The 17,260-nt window shown below is 39.2% G+C and overlaps 1 protein-coding gene across 4 annotated transcripts in view; it reads right to left on the minus strand.

The window, feature by feature from the left end:
* CTNNA3 (catenin alpha 3) overlaps window positions 1-17,260 on the minus strand; it is a 536,681-nt gene that overhangs the window by 47,095 nt on the left and 472,326 nt on the right. For all 4 annotated transcript variants that reach the window (XM_086467518.1, XM_086467519.1, XM_086467521.1 and 1 more), the window contains one exon: window positions 10,024-10,205. In XM_086467518.1, coding sequence (XP_086323644.1) covers window positions 10,024-10,205 — 182 coding nt within the window. The remainder of the gene's footprint in view (window positions 1-10,023; window positions 10,206-17,260) is intronic.

A 17,260-nucleotide genomic window follows, 5' to 3' on the forward strand; every position in this document is an offset into this window, starting at 1 on the left:
ACCCTAAGGAGGGGTTTTGCCCGAAGTAACTCTGCCCTTTCTGATGACTCAGCTGGACAACATCACTGCTGGCAAACTTTTACAACCTTCAATCTTTGGGTGACTTAATACTTAAATTGAAAGGTTTTTTGTATGCATCTTATGATGCATGTTCTTTTTGCATCTTATGATGCAAACATTGAGTAGCTATAGACTTTCCAAAGCATCCTACACTGCTTAATGAAATAATGCTGACCTATGAATTCTCTACTATGAGCAACGAGGGGAGGGCAAGGTGAAATTTTTGTATGTATCTGAAGTTGAACTGTAATGGCACTTAGGCAGTTCAAGGTTTTTAGTAGTAAAGGTACCACTATCTTTTGTTTCAGTGACAAGACTGGGCTGGTGACCAGGAAGAAGACTGAGTAGACGAGCTGGGACATGTAAGTGATTTCCAGATGGGTGAGAGGAGTTGGATGGAACTGATAAGACATCTCAGGGTTAGGAGGAGCCAGAAAAAGGCAAGGAAGTCAGTGGATTTTAGGGTGCAATGGAAAAGTTCCACTATATTTCAGAAGCATATGGCTGCTGAAAAGAAACTAGGAGGATCATGGGTAACTCTAAAGTGGAAAGGGACACCAGGAAAGGTAAAGCAAAGAGTTAGTTATGGTGAGGAGCTTCATGGATAAACTTGAATAGGAATATAATCCTTCTCCTCTCCTCTTCCATCATCACCTTTTTGTCCCATGGTTTCTTCAAATCCTAGTAAATAGAGAACCACCATCTTAACTTCCCATCTTCTATTTTTAGATTCCCCCTCTTGCTTTCTCCAAGCAAAGACTAGAAGACCAGGTAAACCAAATGGATTAAGGCTGAAGACTGGCTGTTATCAGGCAACGAGACTTGCTAGATTGGGCAGCTGCACTTGGCCTTAACAAAGAATACTACAGAGAGAAAAGTTTAGGTTAAGCTACAGTCCTTGGGAGTACTAGAGGTATAAGCAGAATTATATTTAGGCTTACTGTAAGGACCAAGGGGGACAGCTTTTGGAGGACTTTGCTAGATTTATTTTTCCAAGTCTTGTTAATTTGTTTTGCTATTTTTCTAATACTAACTCTGATACTGATGCTGTTCTAGAAACAAATTCAAGTATCAATAGCAAATATGAGATGTTTTCTGAACAACTTGATAAAAGCTGCAGTTTGTTGGTTTTTTTTTTAAATGTTCATATGGCCCTATTTGGAATCTCAACAAACCTACAAAACAGGTAAGGGTAAAAGCCTTGTGATTCTCATTCACTGTTTATCCCACAGAAAAATGAAATGGCTTGTCATAGAGACTTCAACCAGGCACTGTGAATCCTGAACCCATGGACTGCAATATCATTAAGATATGCTGTGAAACAACCTAGAAGTCAGTTACCAGAGCTGGTCTCGCCCTGGCATATCTTTAAAAACACCTCAGACATGGCAGCAATATATGTCTGCCTTGTATGTCCAAATCTCATCTGAGGACCTAGTAGTTTGTTTCCTATCGGCAAAGTGCTGTGAAAAAGTTGCAGTGAAGACATCCTGCCGTCGTCTGCTATTATGAAGGAACTTTCCTTGGCCAGCAAGACTCAAAACAGTAAGGCTGTCCACTAAAACTAGTCCCAAAAAGTTCATGACAGACTTCCTCTTCTGCTTAACCCACTGACCCTTTCTTGCTGCTTTCTCAATACGAATTAAAATTTGCAGCATTCTGATACTAAGCACTGCTTGAATTAGGTACACTGGTAAATACCCTCTTAATTACAAATCTGCTGTGGCAATGAAAAAAACCAATCCTGCTCCATTCACACATAAAGCTTAGTAAAAAAACAAAACAAAACCCCAGGATTTTTCTTGTACATTTTTAGCCAATCAGCAGAGGAATTAGAATATTTTATAAAAATATTATTTAAACTGTTGTAGCAGATGAGGCAATTTCTTGCTATTTACCTCTACAGAAGACACAACAAAAGGACAGTACATGTATGTGACTGACCCATGTGATTAAATACATTTTTCCCATTAAATTAAAAGCTCTAAGTTCTTCTTAAACTTAAGACATTTTCAATCAGTGAATATTCATGCTTTTACACTGGGAAAGTGTAATGTGACAGGACACAAGTACGAAAAAATTTCAAATTACAAAAGCACACATATGTTTATGCATACCAAAATCCCTCTTCTTTCACCCTTTCATTCCTTTCATAGGCAATTCTGCCTGTTGTACATTTCAAAGCACTGGTGGAGAATAGAGACCGCCGCATAGCGGTGTTGCTTCCTAAGGAGAATACAGATACACACACAGACACCTGTGTGTGTATATCTCCCTAACCCAATGCTGTCTTTGTGGTAATTTTGTCCACACTTTTTCATGCATTTAAAAACACAAGTCATGCCTGTTTTTGAGATAAGTAAGCAGTTATTTCAAAAGCCCTGCACGGTTTCTTAGCAATAATGTAATTGCAAAGTGGGTAGAAAGCTTGGGAAAAGAAATATTTTCTTATTGAGAGGAAAAATGAGTGCATTTGGGACACTGACTCAATGATGCATCCAAGCCTTTTTATTAGCTACTTGTTCAGCTTCTGTTTGAAAATTAGTAACTCTAGAAGTCAGAGGAGAACTTTGAATTAATTGGCAAGAAATTGTAACCAGCCTTTCTTAAGACAACAGGTTGTACCCTACATGCTGGTTGTACCCTAATGTAGTTGTTTATAAGAGCTTCAGAGTTCCTTGTTCCATGAAAGTGTGTTTTCTTTAATGTCAGATCTTTGTAAGTCCACCCTCTTTTCTTTGGGATGAACCAACTGGTTCACAGCCTGATTTAAAACTAAAATACAGCACACAGTATCCGGTTCCCAGATAGATTCTATGTCCCAGATCCAAACTAGCCTCCTCTTACTCCCCTAAAAGTCTGCCTGTTCAGATGCCAGTTCTGTTCTAATCTTTCATTTAGATACCACCCATCAATGCAACGAAACAACGTCACATATAGTGAAGTCTAAACATCAAGTTAAATTTATTGACTGCTCTATGTTTACACAGATTCTTTCCAGGAATTACGCTCACTTAAAAGCTCAATTTAAAGAGCGAAAACTCGTTCCATTCATTGCTGAGACAGATGCAATTCCTTTAAAATAGTATATTCCCACACAGGGTAGATCTGTCACCACTGGAAAAGTGGAAGCTCGGAACCAGAATGAACTACTTCTAGTGTGAAATCAGTAGGCCTAAGATCTGGACTGAGTTTTCAAGTTAGTAATGGTCCTTGTACAGCTATAGCATTTCAGAAAGGGACTTAGAAGCAACTAAATGAACATCACAGCACTTAAAAACACACTTCAGCAATCACAGAATGTTAGGGGTTGGAAGGGACCTCGAAAGATTACCTAGCCCAACCGCCCTGCCAGAGCAGGACCACCGAGTAGATCACACAGGAATGCGTCCAGGCGGGTTTTGAATGTCTCCAGAGAAGGAGACCCCACAACCTCTCTGGGCAGCCTGTTCCAGTGCTCTGTCACCCTCACAGCCAACAATTTTTTCCTTACATTAATGTGGAACCTCCTATGCTCCAGTTTGCACCCGTTGCCCCTTGTCCTGTCATTAGCCATTACCGAGAAGAGCCTGGCTCATCACATAACACACACTGCCCTGTTAGACTGTGGGATAGCCTGTAAATGAGAGTTTAGTAATGCAAAATGGGATCTACAAAAAAAAAAAAGCTCATCATGATGTTATCTAAGATAGGCAATAGGAAAAACTACAGACAAAGGAATCCTTGTCTCTCGTCCTCACCCAGGAAACAAAAGCCTTTCAAAAGCTGAACCAAGAACTGAAATCCTGCTTTCCCTTCTCCGTAACATTAACCAATCAACACTCACCATAGTGTCAGAATTTGGGCCAAGTCTGACTTCAATGCATAGAAATATAAATCCGTGTCTACTGTCACCTCTCACTAAGAAATGTCATAATTGCTAGGCTACAGGGTACACCATGTGCGAGGACTATAGAAATGATGGCTTTGGGCAAAGGAGGAACCTAACATTCATTTTCCTGTCCTCAAACTGTCCAATGAATACTTAACAGACAAAAACATATGCAGTTTTTGGAACAGCAATTAGAATCCCTAAACACTAGCCAAGCAAACTCCTCTTCTGCACAGGGAAATATCCACGGGACAGGGTTAAAGTATCTCCCGCAATTCCTGATAATTTATAGTCTAATACTCCGGAAGGTGAAAAGCAAATTTACACCACCTCTAGCCAAAGAAAGCAAATGTCCTACTATCTTGAGTGAATCCCTAAGGTATCAGAAAATGAAACAAACCCTATTCTGTACAGTTCTGCACAGCATTCAAAGAAGATGCAGATACACACTTTGGACACCTGGCCCAATAAGGTACTCTGAAAACACCTAACAGCTTTGAACAGAGAAGTGACAAAGCACCTCTCCCGCATATTCAGAGGAGGATGGTAAGTGACAGGCACAAGAGAACCGTCTTTCAGGCTTTGGTCATTTCTGCATACAGCCAGAGGGAGAAGTACAGGTCTCTGGTCAACCACTGGGGAAGCTAGCAGAGCCAAGCCAAGATGGTATTTCATGAGAAAGACAGAACTGGGGCTGCTAGCTACAGGCTCATTTCTTTCTCAGTTTTGCTGATTGCCTTTGCTGTTGAAGCCATGGCAATACAGGAACAATTTCACACTCCTTTTCTTTTTGCCTTACTCACTGTAGCCACCATAAAGAAACTAAAACTATAATCCAGTTCATTTTCAGTACAGTAAAATTCAGGAAAGAAACCTCCACCAAAATCTCACATTTCAGCAACAACATTCAGTGAACAGACAGAATAAAACTGGCAGGAACTTCGTATGCTACCCCGCAACAACAAGTCTGGCGGAGTCCAAAGAGGAATAAGGGACCAGGCTTTCAGCAGAACAAATGCCTGTTATGCACAGCCTCCACCTCTGCCTGTCAGGGCCAAAGCTTACTACTGCAAACATGATGGTATTTTTACAGAATTTTTAATAGATTCCAGTAATCAATTAACCAGTTTTCCATAAACAGGCCTGATTACCCTGTTCATACCACCGATTAGCAGCTGCTGCTAGCGGCTACAAACTTCCAACAATAGATTTCTACTCTTGCTCAATTACTTTTCCATCTGTCAAGTCTAAGTTTTCTATGACAATGATTTATAGAACGGTTCACTGAAGCAAGTTTCAACATCAAGTTTTAGTAAGTTTATGTCATGTAGCACATATAAAGTTTAAAGAAAGCTGGGAAAATACATGTTACATAAAATTACAGTAGCCTGCCCTCGTGTCTGTCTGCAGAGGACATGCTTGTGAATGTTCAGTAGGGTAATAATTGTTTCAAATGAGATTCTGCAGGTGCCTTCTGCTAGGACTCAAAAAAAGCCAGCAGCATCGGCCTCTATAATCAAATAAGGAAATTAAGCCATAACAAGCTACTTCAGATGGTTACTCTTTACACCAGTCCTAACTTCCATTGAGCAATCAACTGATTATCACTGGCCTTCACTGAAGTCATCCTGAAGTATTTCTGTTAATCTGAGGCATACACATTGATACTTCATGCCATCATCATTCCCATTATCTTCTGTTTGAATAATGAGTTATTTTGTTACCAATGTTAACTTGGTTTTAGTTGAATATAACACTGTTGCATAAATATTCAGGATAATGCACACATGCAAACACAAAGATGCCAAGATGACCTTGAAAAACTAAAGCTTTAGAAAGTACTCATTGAGATTAAATAAAAATGAATGCAAGGTAATATATTTGAAGGAAAACAGAAATCAGCTTAGGTAACAAGTGACTGAAATACAGAAATTTACTATATGCCTGAGTAGCTTCTGATGTAACAAATACAAAATGTCAGAATCTTTTATTTCTTCCACGTCCAAGAACTTGGAATTACAAACCGGAGAGATCAAACCGTAAGGTAAGCTGATGCTTGCTGTGGCCTCTGCATTATTCATCCCCAGATTTTCACCGAGAAGGAAGTGAGAAAGCCAGCTGTGTTCCTCAGCACTTAACTGCCACCTTTGATACAGCACAACAAGAGCAAGGGGGAGATCCACAAGAGTTCACAGATTGTTTAGACAGATACAAACTTTCATTCTACAAAACTTTGTCTGGCATCATTAAAGAAGAAACAAAACATGAGAACGTATTACTGACGGACTTATTCAAAACCACCATTCTAAAGATGTGAGGTAAAGTTATGTAAGATACAAAAGTATCTTGTAAGACCATTATTGTATATACAGTATCACAGGATAACCTTGGTTTCTGTTACTAACAGTCCTGGAAACTGAACAAAAGACTTGGTAGGGTAGTCCTACCCCCAAGAAATTACAATTTAAGCATCAAACATGTAATACAGGAGTGTAACTTGTATATACTTGCATATCTCAAATTACAGTCTAAGTGTCTATTAAGAAAAAAGATTAATACATTTCCTAAAATGAAAAAGGAAAATATTGGCCTGCTGTTAAATAGGAGAGGTGAATTAGTCACCAACAACCCTGAAAAGGCAGAAGTTCTCAACACTTTCTTCACCTCTGTCTCTACAAGCACTGTTGGGCCCCAGGACTTGAGAATGAAAAACTAGGTCAGACCTACCATCAGTGAAGGAAGAGTTGGTATGAGAACTATTATGGGAGCTTGACGCCGACAGTAAATCAATGGGCCCTGGCATTATCCACCTGAGGGCATTATCAGAGCTGGCTGACATCACTGCGAGGCCTCTCTCCATAATCTGTAAGAAGTCATGGAGATCAGGGAACACCCAGAAGACCGAAAGGCTAATGTCATCCCAGTCTACAAGAAGTGCTTAAAGGAGGATCCAGGAAATTATAGGCCCATCAGTCTTACTTCAGTCCCTGGGAAATTCATGGAAGAAATCCTCCTGGGGGCTACCACAAGTCAAATGAAGCATGTGATTGGATAAAGCCAGCACAGATTCACCAAGGGCAAATTGTGCTTGACAAACCTGATCTCCTCCTACAACAAAGTGACCTGCTTGGTTGATGTGGGGCAAGCAGTGGAAATTGTCTACCTGGATTCCTCCAAGGCTTTCGATATGGTTTCCCACAGTCTCCTCCTAGAGAAACTTAATGTGTAACGGTCTAGACAAGTGGTCTCTGCTGTGGGTGAGGAACTAGGTGACAGGCCGCATGCAGAGGGTGGTGGTAAATAGCTCCTTTTTAAACTGGCAACCTGTCACAAGCAGGGTCTCACAGGGATCGATATTGGCCCAGAGCAGTTTGTTATCTTCATAAGTGATCTGGATGATGGGATCAAGTGAACCCTGCTGAAGTTTGCTGATGATACTGTGGTGGTTTGGCCCTGGCCAGATGCCCACCAAAGCCACTCTATCACTCTCACCCCCTCAGCTGGACAGGGGAGAGAAAATAGAACAACAAGCACCTGGGTCAGATAAAGACAGTTTAATGAAGCAAAAGCAAAACAAAAGATCTTATTCTCCACTTCCCATCAGCAGGCGATGTCCAGCCACTTCCTGGGAAGTAGGGCTCCGGTACAGTGGTTGCTCCGGACGACAAACGTGAAACGAATGTGCCCCCTTCTTCCCGTTTTCCCCAGCTTATATTGCTGAGCAGACGTCATGTGGTATGGAATATCCATTTGGTCAGTTTGGGTCAGCTGTCCTGGCTATATTCCCTCCCAAGTTTTTACCCACCCCCAGCCTATTGGGGAAATGTTGGGGAAACAGCCTTGATGCTGTGTGAGCCCTACTCAGCAGTAGTCAAGACACTGGTGTGTTATTTAGCTACCACTGCACAGCACTGTGAGGGCTGCATCTCAGGCAGACCCATCACAGATACCAAACTGAATGTGGAAACGGACACTTCGGAACAGAGAGCCACCCTGCAGAAGACCTGGATAGGCTGAAAGAGTGGGCTAACAAGAACCTTATGAAGTTCAACAAGGACAAGTGTAAGGTTTTCCACCTGTGAAAACATTATCCAGGAGTGCAACACAGGCTGGTACCTACCTGGCTGTGGAGCAGCTGTGGCAAGGGACCTGGGGGTCCTGCTGGACAACAAACTCAATACCAGTGAACAGTGTGCTGCTGTGGCAAAGATGACCAACAGGATGCTGGGCTTCATCAACAAGGGCATCACCAGCAGAGACAAAGAAGTCATTATCCCACTCTACTCAGTGCTTGTCAGGCCACACCTGGAATACTGTGTTCAGTTTTGGTCCCCGCTATACAAAAAAAAAGATGTGGACGGGCTGGAGAGGGTCCACAGAAGGCCCACAAAGATGATCAAAGGACTGGGAAGCCTGCCGTATGGGGAAAGGCTGAGTGAACTGGGTTTGTTCAGCCTTGAGAAAAGAAGGTTTAAGGGAGACCTTATCACCATGTTCCAGTATTTAAAGGGTGGTTACAAGGAAGATGGAGACTCCCTTTTTACAAGGAGTCACATGGAAAAGATGAGGGGTAATGGGTAAGAGTTAATCCTGTGGAGATTCTGACTGGACTCAGGAGCAAAAATTTTCACAATGAATCAAACAGCTATTGGAGTAATCTCCCCAAGGAAGTGGTGGGTTCTCCAACAATAGAACACTTCAGATTCAGCTGGACAGGGTGCTGGGCCATCTTGTCTGTGCTTGTGTCAAGAAAGGTTGGACTAGGTAATTCCCGAGGTCTCTTCCAACCTGATATTCTATGATTCTAGTAATTTCAGAGCTCTTTATGGACTCTTTGGATATCAGCAACACTGGACAACAGCAGTTCTTCGAATCAAAACTGCAGATTATGCTGTGTTCAACAGAGTAACAGATGCAAACTAAGACTATGAAGTGGCCTTGTTAATCTTGATTAATCTAAAGCTAATAAACTAAAGAATTTTTGTGAGGGAGGTGACTTTAATTGTAAAGACCGACTTTATGGCACAATATGTTCTTTTTCAAAGGTCTCACTATAAATCACATACTCTTAAAAAGAATAAAAGGATTGCAGAGTTCAGTATGCAGGTCTTTAAACCTCTCTCCCATGAAGGTGAATTCGGAAGCTGCTAGCATGATAAAGTGCAACAACTATCTTCCCCAGAACAGGCCTAAGCCGGACCTCAGCTTTGTTAGCCAGTTCAGCTCTATGCAACTCTGTTTAATTTACACACCTGAAGACTTTGTTCAAGAGGCTTAGATTTTTCTTGATATCTTCCATGAAAGACTTATGAGACATGAAGTGTCTTGCAAGAGTGGCTGTGTTTTAAGGCTTCACTTACCTATCGGCAACTATTTTACCAGCAACCAGATGGAAAAAAACCTGAACACTAGTACCTACCTTTGGTACAATTAATTTAGTGACATTTACTGAACATTTATTCAGTGCATGGCAGAAAAAGCTGCCGAACTTAAGACTGTTTCCTGTATACAAGCACAACAGAACACACTGGCAGCAAAGAGAAATAGAAGCTTTGAAAGCTATCTGCTATAGGACACTTTATTCTTTAGAATTACATACAGCAACATAATATATAGTTCTGATGAAAGTAACAGCAAATAATGCGATATAAAAGATGCATGAGTCTGAATGTGTACTGCCAGACATATGGTCTGTACAGCATGTTTTATGCTTGACAGCATGGTATGGTACAAGTAGAAAGAACAACAGATGAAACAGAACTACAGCTTAAAATCAAGATTATTTTGTTACTTTTTCCCTTTCATTGAAAGCAGAAATAAAGTGCTAAAAAAACGTGCAAAAACCCCAACCAACCAAAGGAATAACAGAGAACAAAGAAAAAGAAAAAATTAAGGACAACCATAGTTCAAAACTTCAAACCTCCCTTCCAACATTTCAGTACTACCAGGTAGTGTGGTAAAACTAACTACATTAGCTTAACCACTCAATTTTGTAGATGCTGTCACCTGACGTTAAAAACTCAGTACTTCCTGGTGTAGTGATATGACAATGGCCTCCAACATTTACAAAGACCCTTTATTTGCGTAATTACCTTGCGAAGTCAGTCATCTCCATCATAATCACACACATCCTCTTGGCCAAAACAATGATGTCATTGCTGGTATCATCCCATATTTCAATCTCTGCATCAAGCTTACTCTTGACTTTTTTGAAGTCAGCCACTTGCTCAGCTATCTTTTCCTTTTCAGCCTCTGGTAGCTGAGTCATCTTGGCCTGAAACATAAAATAATTTGATTCGCAAAATGTCTATGTTGGAGTGTTTTTTTTCCTTAAACAAAATCACTGTATATTATTAAATACACAGTTTAAACATATTGTGGCCTAAGCACATCTGAATTTCAGAATCTGTATGCTATCATTGGGTTAGGCCAAAAAAATTACCTGTTTACAGGTAATTACAACAGGGACAGATGTGTCCTTGAAACTGTTAATATTAATGTAGTGAGAGAAAGAAGAATAAATTCTTCCAAAAAGCCTTTATGAAATATGACTGATAGATTTTCCTTTTTCTTAGTGATGAAGGAGCCTACACTTTTTTAAGTATGATATCTATGCAAGTTACAAAATGCAACATTCTTTCAGGTAGGAAAGAATAAATCTAAAGGTTTACTTGTCCTAAAACTTTCAAATGTGCTTGCCCTCTCTCCTGAGGAGGTTCTACAACACCGTTTTAAGAATTGAGAAAGACTTCATTGTTCAAATATGCATCTCCTGTCTTTAAAGAGAGAAATAAATAGTTGAACATGTCATAAATCAGTATGTGAATAAGGTTACCAAAAAACTGTCTTGAATGCCAACAGGAAAACACTCAATATTCAAATAAACCCATAGTCAAACTAGGCTCAGACAGGACACAGCCCTATACCTAGCCACAGCTCCAGATTGGACTGTTTGTAAACATTCCACCAGCTAAACCTGTTTCAAATAAAGGTTTAGTATAGCTAGAAAAGCGGTAAGTTTTGTGCAAGTTCAGACTATGGAATCAGAACATTCGATCGACACTGAATGCATGTATTCATCCTACATTTAGGCATTAGATGAGTATTTTACATATAAAGACTGAAACTACTTCTGAAAATGCAGCATGGTGAGAGAAATAATTTTACTTAATATTCTTCATCATGGGCAAGATTATAAGGCTGCTCCAAACAAGGGTCAGATATACTCCCTGTGTGCGAAACAGGCCAGGAAGCAGAGAGGCTAACATATTATGTGGCCATATGGCGATCCTGGCCCTATGTAGTACCTTCTACCACAGGAGGGGAAGAGTCCTTTTGGCCTGTTGGCCTTGATGGCTCTACCACCATAGTGGTTTTTATCTAGCACCTGCTCTATGAAGTGGTCCCCCTCTTGCATCATAGGCCATCAGGAACTCAGTTACATACAGCAACTGTTAACACACTGTAATTATGCTGCAATTAAATAATAAATATTTTGTGACTTATTCTTGTTTATAAAACATTATCTCCCATCCATAGAACATAAAGTGGCTGAATTACTTATAATCAGTATAATGGGTAAGCAGTTCAATTATGTAATACATATGTTTTTCAAGCCATGCCATTTCAGAGATTTTATTTATGATGGAATCATTCTGTCTTAAGGTTAATTCTCCCATTTATCTGAATTACTGGAAATTACAGGTCTCTCAAATTATAACTATGTTATAACTGCAGTCACAGAATTAGAAAGTGTAACTATCTTAAGGAATAATTTTCCGAGCCCCCAGCTTCAATACCGTTTTGAGTTCAAGAACATAGGCCTAGATGTGGAAATCACAAGAAAGATGGTATTTAATGAGGGAACTGTGACATATAGTGTCCTGCTATGTGCCAACAATAATGACTTTCAGGTGGAATGAGACACATTATCTGCTGGAACAAATGGGCAAAGGAAATAACAATTCTGACCTTGACTTTTCTTTCATTTTCCTCACACTGCTTTAAAACCACATACAGCAACAAAATAAAACAATTATATACACAGCCTTTAAGCACATATATGATTCTGTATCAAAATAGACAACATAATGGTAAATGTGAAATAAAGATCTAAATTGAATGACTGCTATTACATGAGTGCAGGTTTATTTCCTCCACAAGGAGAAAAGTTTTTTCATTACTTCTGAGACAAAATGTTTTTCATTGCAGTAGCAGGTGACAGAGTTAAAACTAGGTGAGATGAAAAGTTACACTTTTGCTATTTTTTTCTTTCTTCTATTAACACACCACCTCACCCCCCCACCCCCACCCCCAATCAGTATAATTTTTTTTTTTCCTCTAATCTCCTTGAATTAACTCTTCAGAAGGCTATTTATCCCTCAGAGCTGGGAGTCTCCAACACTGGGGTTATTTGCATCATCCCATTTGCAACTTGACTTACCATGTGAGATAGGTGTTTCTTTTCATTTCAGCCCCTTCCAAGTTTCGGTGAACTCACTATCACAGATACTGACATTTTAAGGTCAGAACATATTGTCCACATAATGATAAAAATAGAGAATACATAGGGAAGATTCTTCTACTTGGTGAAGATTTTGACTCTACTCTCACTGGTGTAGTACTTGCCAATGAGATCCCAACCCAAAGAACCGTCCTCTTTCGCCTACCTTTGTCTTATAGAGCGGCTATACTCTAAGGAATTGACTTTTGAATAAACTTATGATTATTCTCCCCAAGTCTTAGACTGGCAGGCATTTTTTCTTTCCTGATCCTCTAAAACAAATGACTGGTCAGATCCACATCACCAAAATTCTTAGCACTTACAGGGAACCAGGAAGGAAAGAACAGTAACAGAAAGAAGCACAAAACATTCAAGCAATTGTTTGCATTATCAAAAACTCCTGTCAGAGGCAAGTCAGATACACTTTTCAAAGGGAAGAACCTCCCTTTGAAAATTGTTTAACAGCTCCGCCTTTGTAGGTTGCAGTGTGTCGTGTAACTATAGAGAAGCAGCTGTTTTTCCATAATTTTGTATGTTAGAAAGAAAACAAGCCCCACACTCCTGATGGAGCACATGAAAAACTTTTCAGAGCTTTTATAGGTCTTGCTCTTGCTTTTCAGAGCCAGAACGCAAAATACCATGCTCTTCACATACTGTAGTTATAAGATAATGGCATAGATCCAAAAAGACCTGATTTATGTTTCTGCTTTGCCTTTGCTGAAAGCTAAGCTTTTCACTCCATCACAGACTCAGCAGCCACAAGAAGCCATCTCACCTATATTCTTGCTCCCCTGCTGCAGCGTCAGCTGAACATTATGGTAGAAGTGAACAAGATCCCTCCAAATCACTCTAAGGACAGTAATATATTTCAATCGAACTGTGTAAAACAGTTCCAATTATGGCCTTTAATTGTTTTTTCTTTAACAAACTTTGTAGATCACTGTCATAAAATACATGCACATCAGCTGAGCCTCTTTCATCAGGAAGGTAAGCATAAGATAGGCACTTATAAAGACTGTTACACAAAAGTGTTTTGAACGCCAGCATCTAAGTACATTTCTTGAATACAGCACAAAGTCAAAAGTCATTCTCTTAAAATTTGTCCACTACCCTTTACAAAATGTCCTCCTTCTACTGAGTGAATATTTGTTCTATTTTGGATAAAAAGGTGAAAAAGAGAATGGTGGATATGCAGCAATTCATGGCAAAGTGAATACACAGGCTGTTCCCTAGAGACGAACTGTGTGGCTGTGTGATACTGACAGTTGGGAGAAGCTGAATTTCTTTTGTTAAGTTTACTACCCACTGTCATCAGTTGTCTCCTCCTAATTTTAAGAATTGCAGCATGCCCACTTAAGTCAAGCACTCTTTGAACAAGTTCAGAGAGTGCCTCATTTGTGCTGCCATGTCAGTTCCTATATATTTTTAGATACAATGTAATTAGATAAAGAGGTAAAGCTATCGGGAGATAATAGAACAAACTGTTTAATGCCATTTTTGCACCAGCTTTCACTAAAAAGGTTGACTTAGATGAGGCAATTGCGTCAAATTAATCTCATTTGTCTTTGTCCCAGGGTAACAGGCCTTTAGATGAAGAGGCAACATGTCATAAAACTGGGCTTCACTAGGGTTTTGTCACTGGTTCTCATGTCATCCTCATAAATAATCTAGGGAAATATGATCTAGATGTAACTGCCACTGGGTAGACATGATACTGGTTAGAAAACTGCTCACAGAATATTTATCAGGAAAGCATGCCAAACTGGAGTGATCCATCAGGCGGAATTCAGAAGGGACCTACCACAACTCTGGCACTATTCAGTGTTTTCACTAACAGTGTGGGTGACGGAACCAAGAGTATGCATCACGCATTTGCAGTGTAAGAGGCCTGGTTTGACATGTAGGAGGCCTGATTTACAATTCAAAGCAATCTTGACAAACTTTGAGAACGGATCTGGAAAAATAATAGGATGTACTTCAGCTGAGACAAGGTCTTACACCTAGGAAAAATCACCAGTATGCACATGGAACTGAGACAAAACCAGTTATCAGCAGTTCTATGGGTGGGGATTTGTAGTTGATCAAAATGTTGTACCCTCGGCAAAAAGGCAAACCCTCATACAAAACTCATTCTAAAGTATGCATACAGAAGAAAACAGTGTAAATCTTATGCTAGTGCTTGTTGTTAAGACCACAGCTGGCATAATGCATTCAGCAATAAGTAGTTTGGACACAAAATTTAAGAAGTCATGAAGCAGCTCAAGAGCAGCCAGAAGACAGAAAAAAGAGAGCAAAAAGACATGCAGAAAGCACTATCTTGAAAGATAAATGAAGGGTATTGGAGTTATTTAATCTGGAGTTTAGAAAATAGAGAGAACATAGAACAATGATCTAGAAGTACAAAAAAATATTATACATACAGAAAGGAAACCTCACATCCTCTGTGCCCATTGCAGATAAGACTTGTACTAATGTGCTCAGCTGCAACATATGAGGTTTAAAGAAACAAACTTTCCAATAAACACTCAATTCCAGTAATGAGCTACATAGAGCAATGTATTTGCTCTTATATAAGTACATTTCAGGAAGAGATATATTTATTCTCCCCCGGGACAAACGGCTGGATTAGCCTACTACTTGGGGTTCTTTCCAGTCCCACTTTGTAATAGTACACAATATTGTACTGCTACAATCTTGAATCCTCCATTAACTTCTTCTCTTCCCTCTACCTAAATCCGGGTAACTTAAGAATTAGCAAGGTAATTAAATGCTTTTGATAGATCATGATCCCTGACAGAATCTTTTGCCATGTATTAAGTGTCAAAATTACTATTCATAGAACCTACTCAAAATTACATTATGCTTGAACTCTTATCATCAAGATTTTCAAGTTTGTGTGTGGCTTTGATAAAAATTAAACTCACGATGTATTTTAAACTTTTTTTTTTATTAACAAAATAGCACATGCTTCCTGTTAATGTATGACAGCATTTATATTAATGTAGGAACTTAGATGTAAAGTACTTGTTACTTCAATAAGACTAGCTAATGCATTTGATGGCAAATTAACTTCCCTTCTAAGTATTTTTTAACATAAGTATCAATACGTGTTCTTGGTGTTTGCTTTTATATGTAATCTCTCTTCTTAAAGACATTTATATGGCCATCTTTTCAAGGCTAAATATATTTTAGATGTATATTAATGACTGCTATATTTAAGATGTAACACAAATAAAACAGTAAAATAATTCAGCCTGGATTTTCTCATTCATGATAATACACAGTCAACTCCTCAACAGCCCTGAACTGCTGCACAAACATAGTGTGCAACAAATCTCTATAAAAGAAGATCTTGTTCTCAGATGTTTTTTTCTACGTATTTACAAAACCATCTGCAGACCTCTGAGAAAAAAATGTGGGTGGGTGGTTGCTTGAAAGCATTTCTACCCTTGTCATCTCTAAGTGGACTATGTTATGAGCTAAAACATTTTGCCTCTTCTTCAATATGAACACCTAACCTGTAGCAATAACTAAGCAATAATTTAGCTAAGTTCCTTTCCTCAGAAATTTAGTAACTTTAAACACATAAATTTTCTCCTATCATCAGAATGTACATTGTCTTCTAAGTCCGAAAATTAACTGGGCAAATTCTTACTTGACCTTCTCTTCAATGCAAAAGCGTATGATAATAAGGCAGTAACTACCTCAGTGGAATTACACTGATCACGATGGCATAAATTTCCTCAAGCAAAATTACTGTGTGATATACTTGCAGAGTAACTACACGAGTTAGACACAACAACCAGAGGAAGATCTAACTTTCAGCTGAGAAAAACTGTGTTGGTCTTTGGATCCACAACCAGTACCTGTTTTTATAGTAGCTAAGGATTTAGTCCTAAGAATCTTCTTCAAGAATGTAAAACAGCCCTACAAATAATAATCAGTATTGCTACCCAGTTTAACTACTGAAGAGATCTCACAGCATATTGCCCAAGTTAACCTGCACCCCATGGTGTGGGATGGTGCCATAAGCACTATCATATTCATCTTAGAGATACAGAATTATCTGAGAGAAAGATCAATGAAGTAACATTTCCAAGATTATCTATATACTCGCAGAGTAAGGAACATAAATACCAGGTCAAATCTCATTCCTGCTATCTCACCCCACTAATGTATACTCTCTCTTTAGAGACAGATTCTGAGGAACTTATAATTAATAATGTATGAATTTTTCCTACATAAGAAAAATGAAATTTGCTAGTTCAGACGTAGCCTTTGTTACAAGAGGCACATGCACATTACATCTGGTCTTACAAGCTTTGTAAGCTGTGATAGAAAGAGAAAGAAAAAAGGTATTTCATAGGCACTAGTTCCCTACTGAAGCAGTGAGAGACATGACGTAGGAGAAAATACAACACTCTTGACAAAGCAAGAGGAATCAAGAGCACTGCCGTGCAGAACTAGTATCAAGACAGACATGTATAAATAAAATTGAATTACTATAGTGGAAATGCCCAAGAGAAAGAACTCAAGGAGGAAAGAAGGTTACTCTGCAATCTTGCCACAGCACTTCTGGAACACAGTCATTCCTGGTGTTACCACTACAGGCGAAAGCCTCACAGTAGCACAGAAATCTGCTGCAGAACACAAAACACAACAATCCCTGATTAAACCTTAAAATCTATCTTTCCTATACAGCCTCTCCATATTGCTAAATAGGTTCTAGGTACAAATCTTCAAATATCAATATCAAGCAGCAGTCCAAACAAAGAGGCCTTAAATCATTGTTCACATTTGCTGCAGCAGCAAATAGATCTGTTCAA

This window comes from Leptosomus discolor, chromosome 6 (assembly GCF_034619465.1).
Source record: "Leptosomus discolor isolate bLepDis1 chromosome 6, bLepDis1.hap2, whole genome shotgun sequence".
Taxonomy (NCBI): Eukaryota; Metazoa; Chordata; class Aves; order Leptosomiformes; family Leptosomidae; genus Leptosomus; species Leptosomus discolor.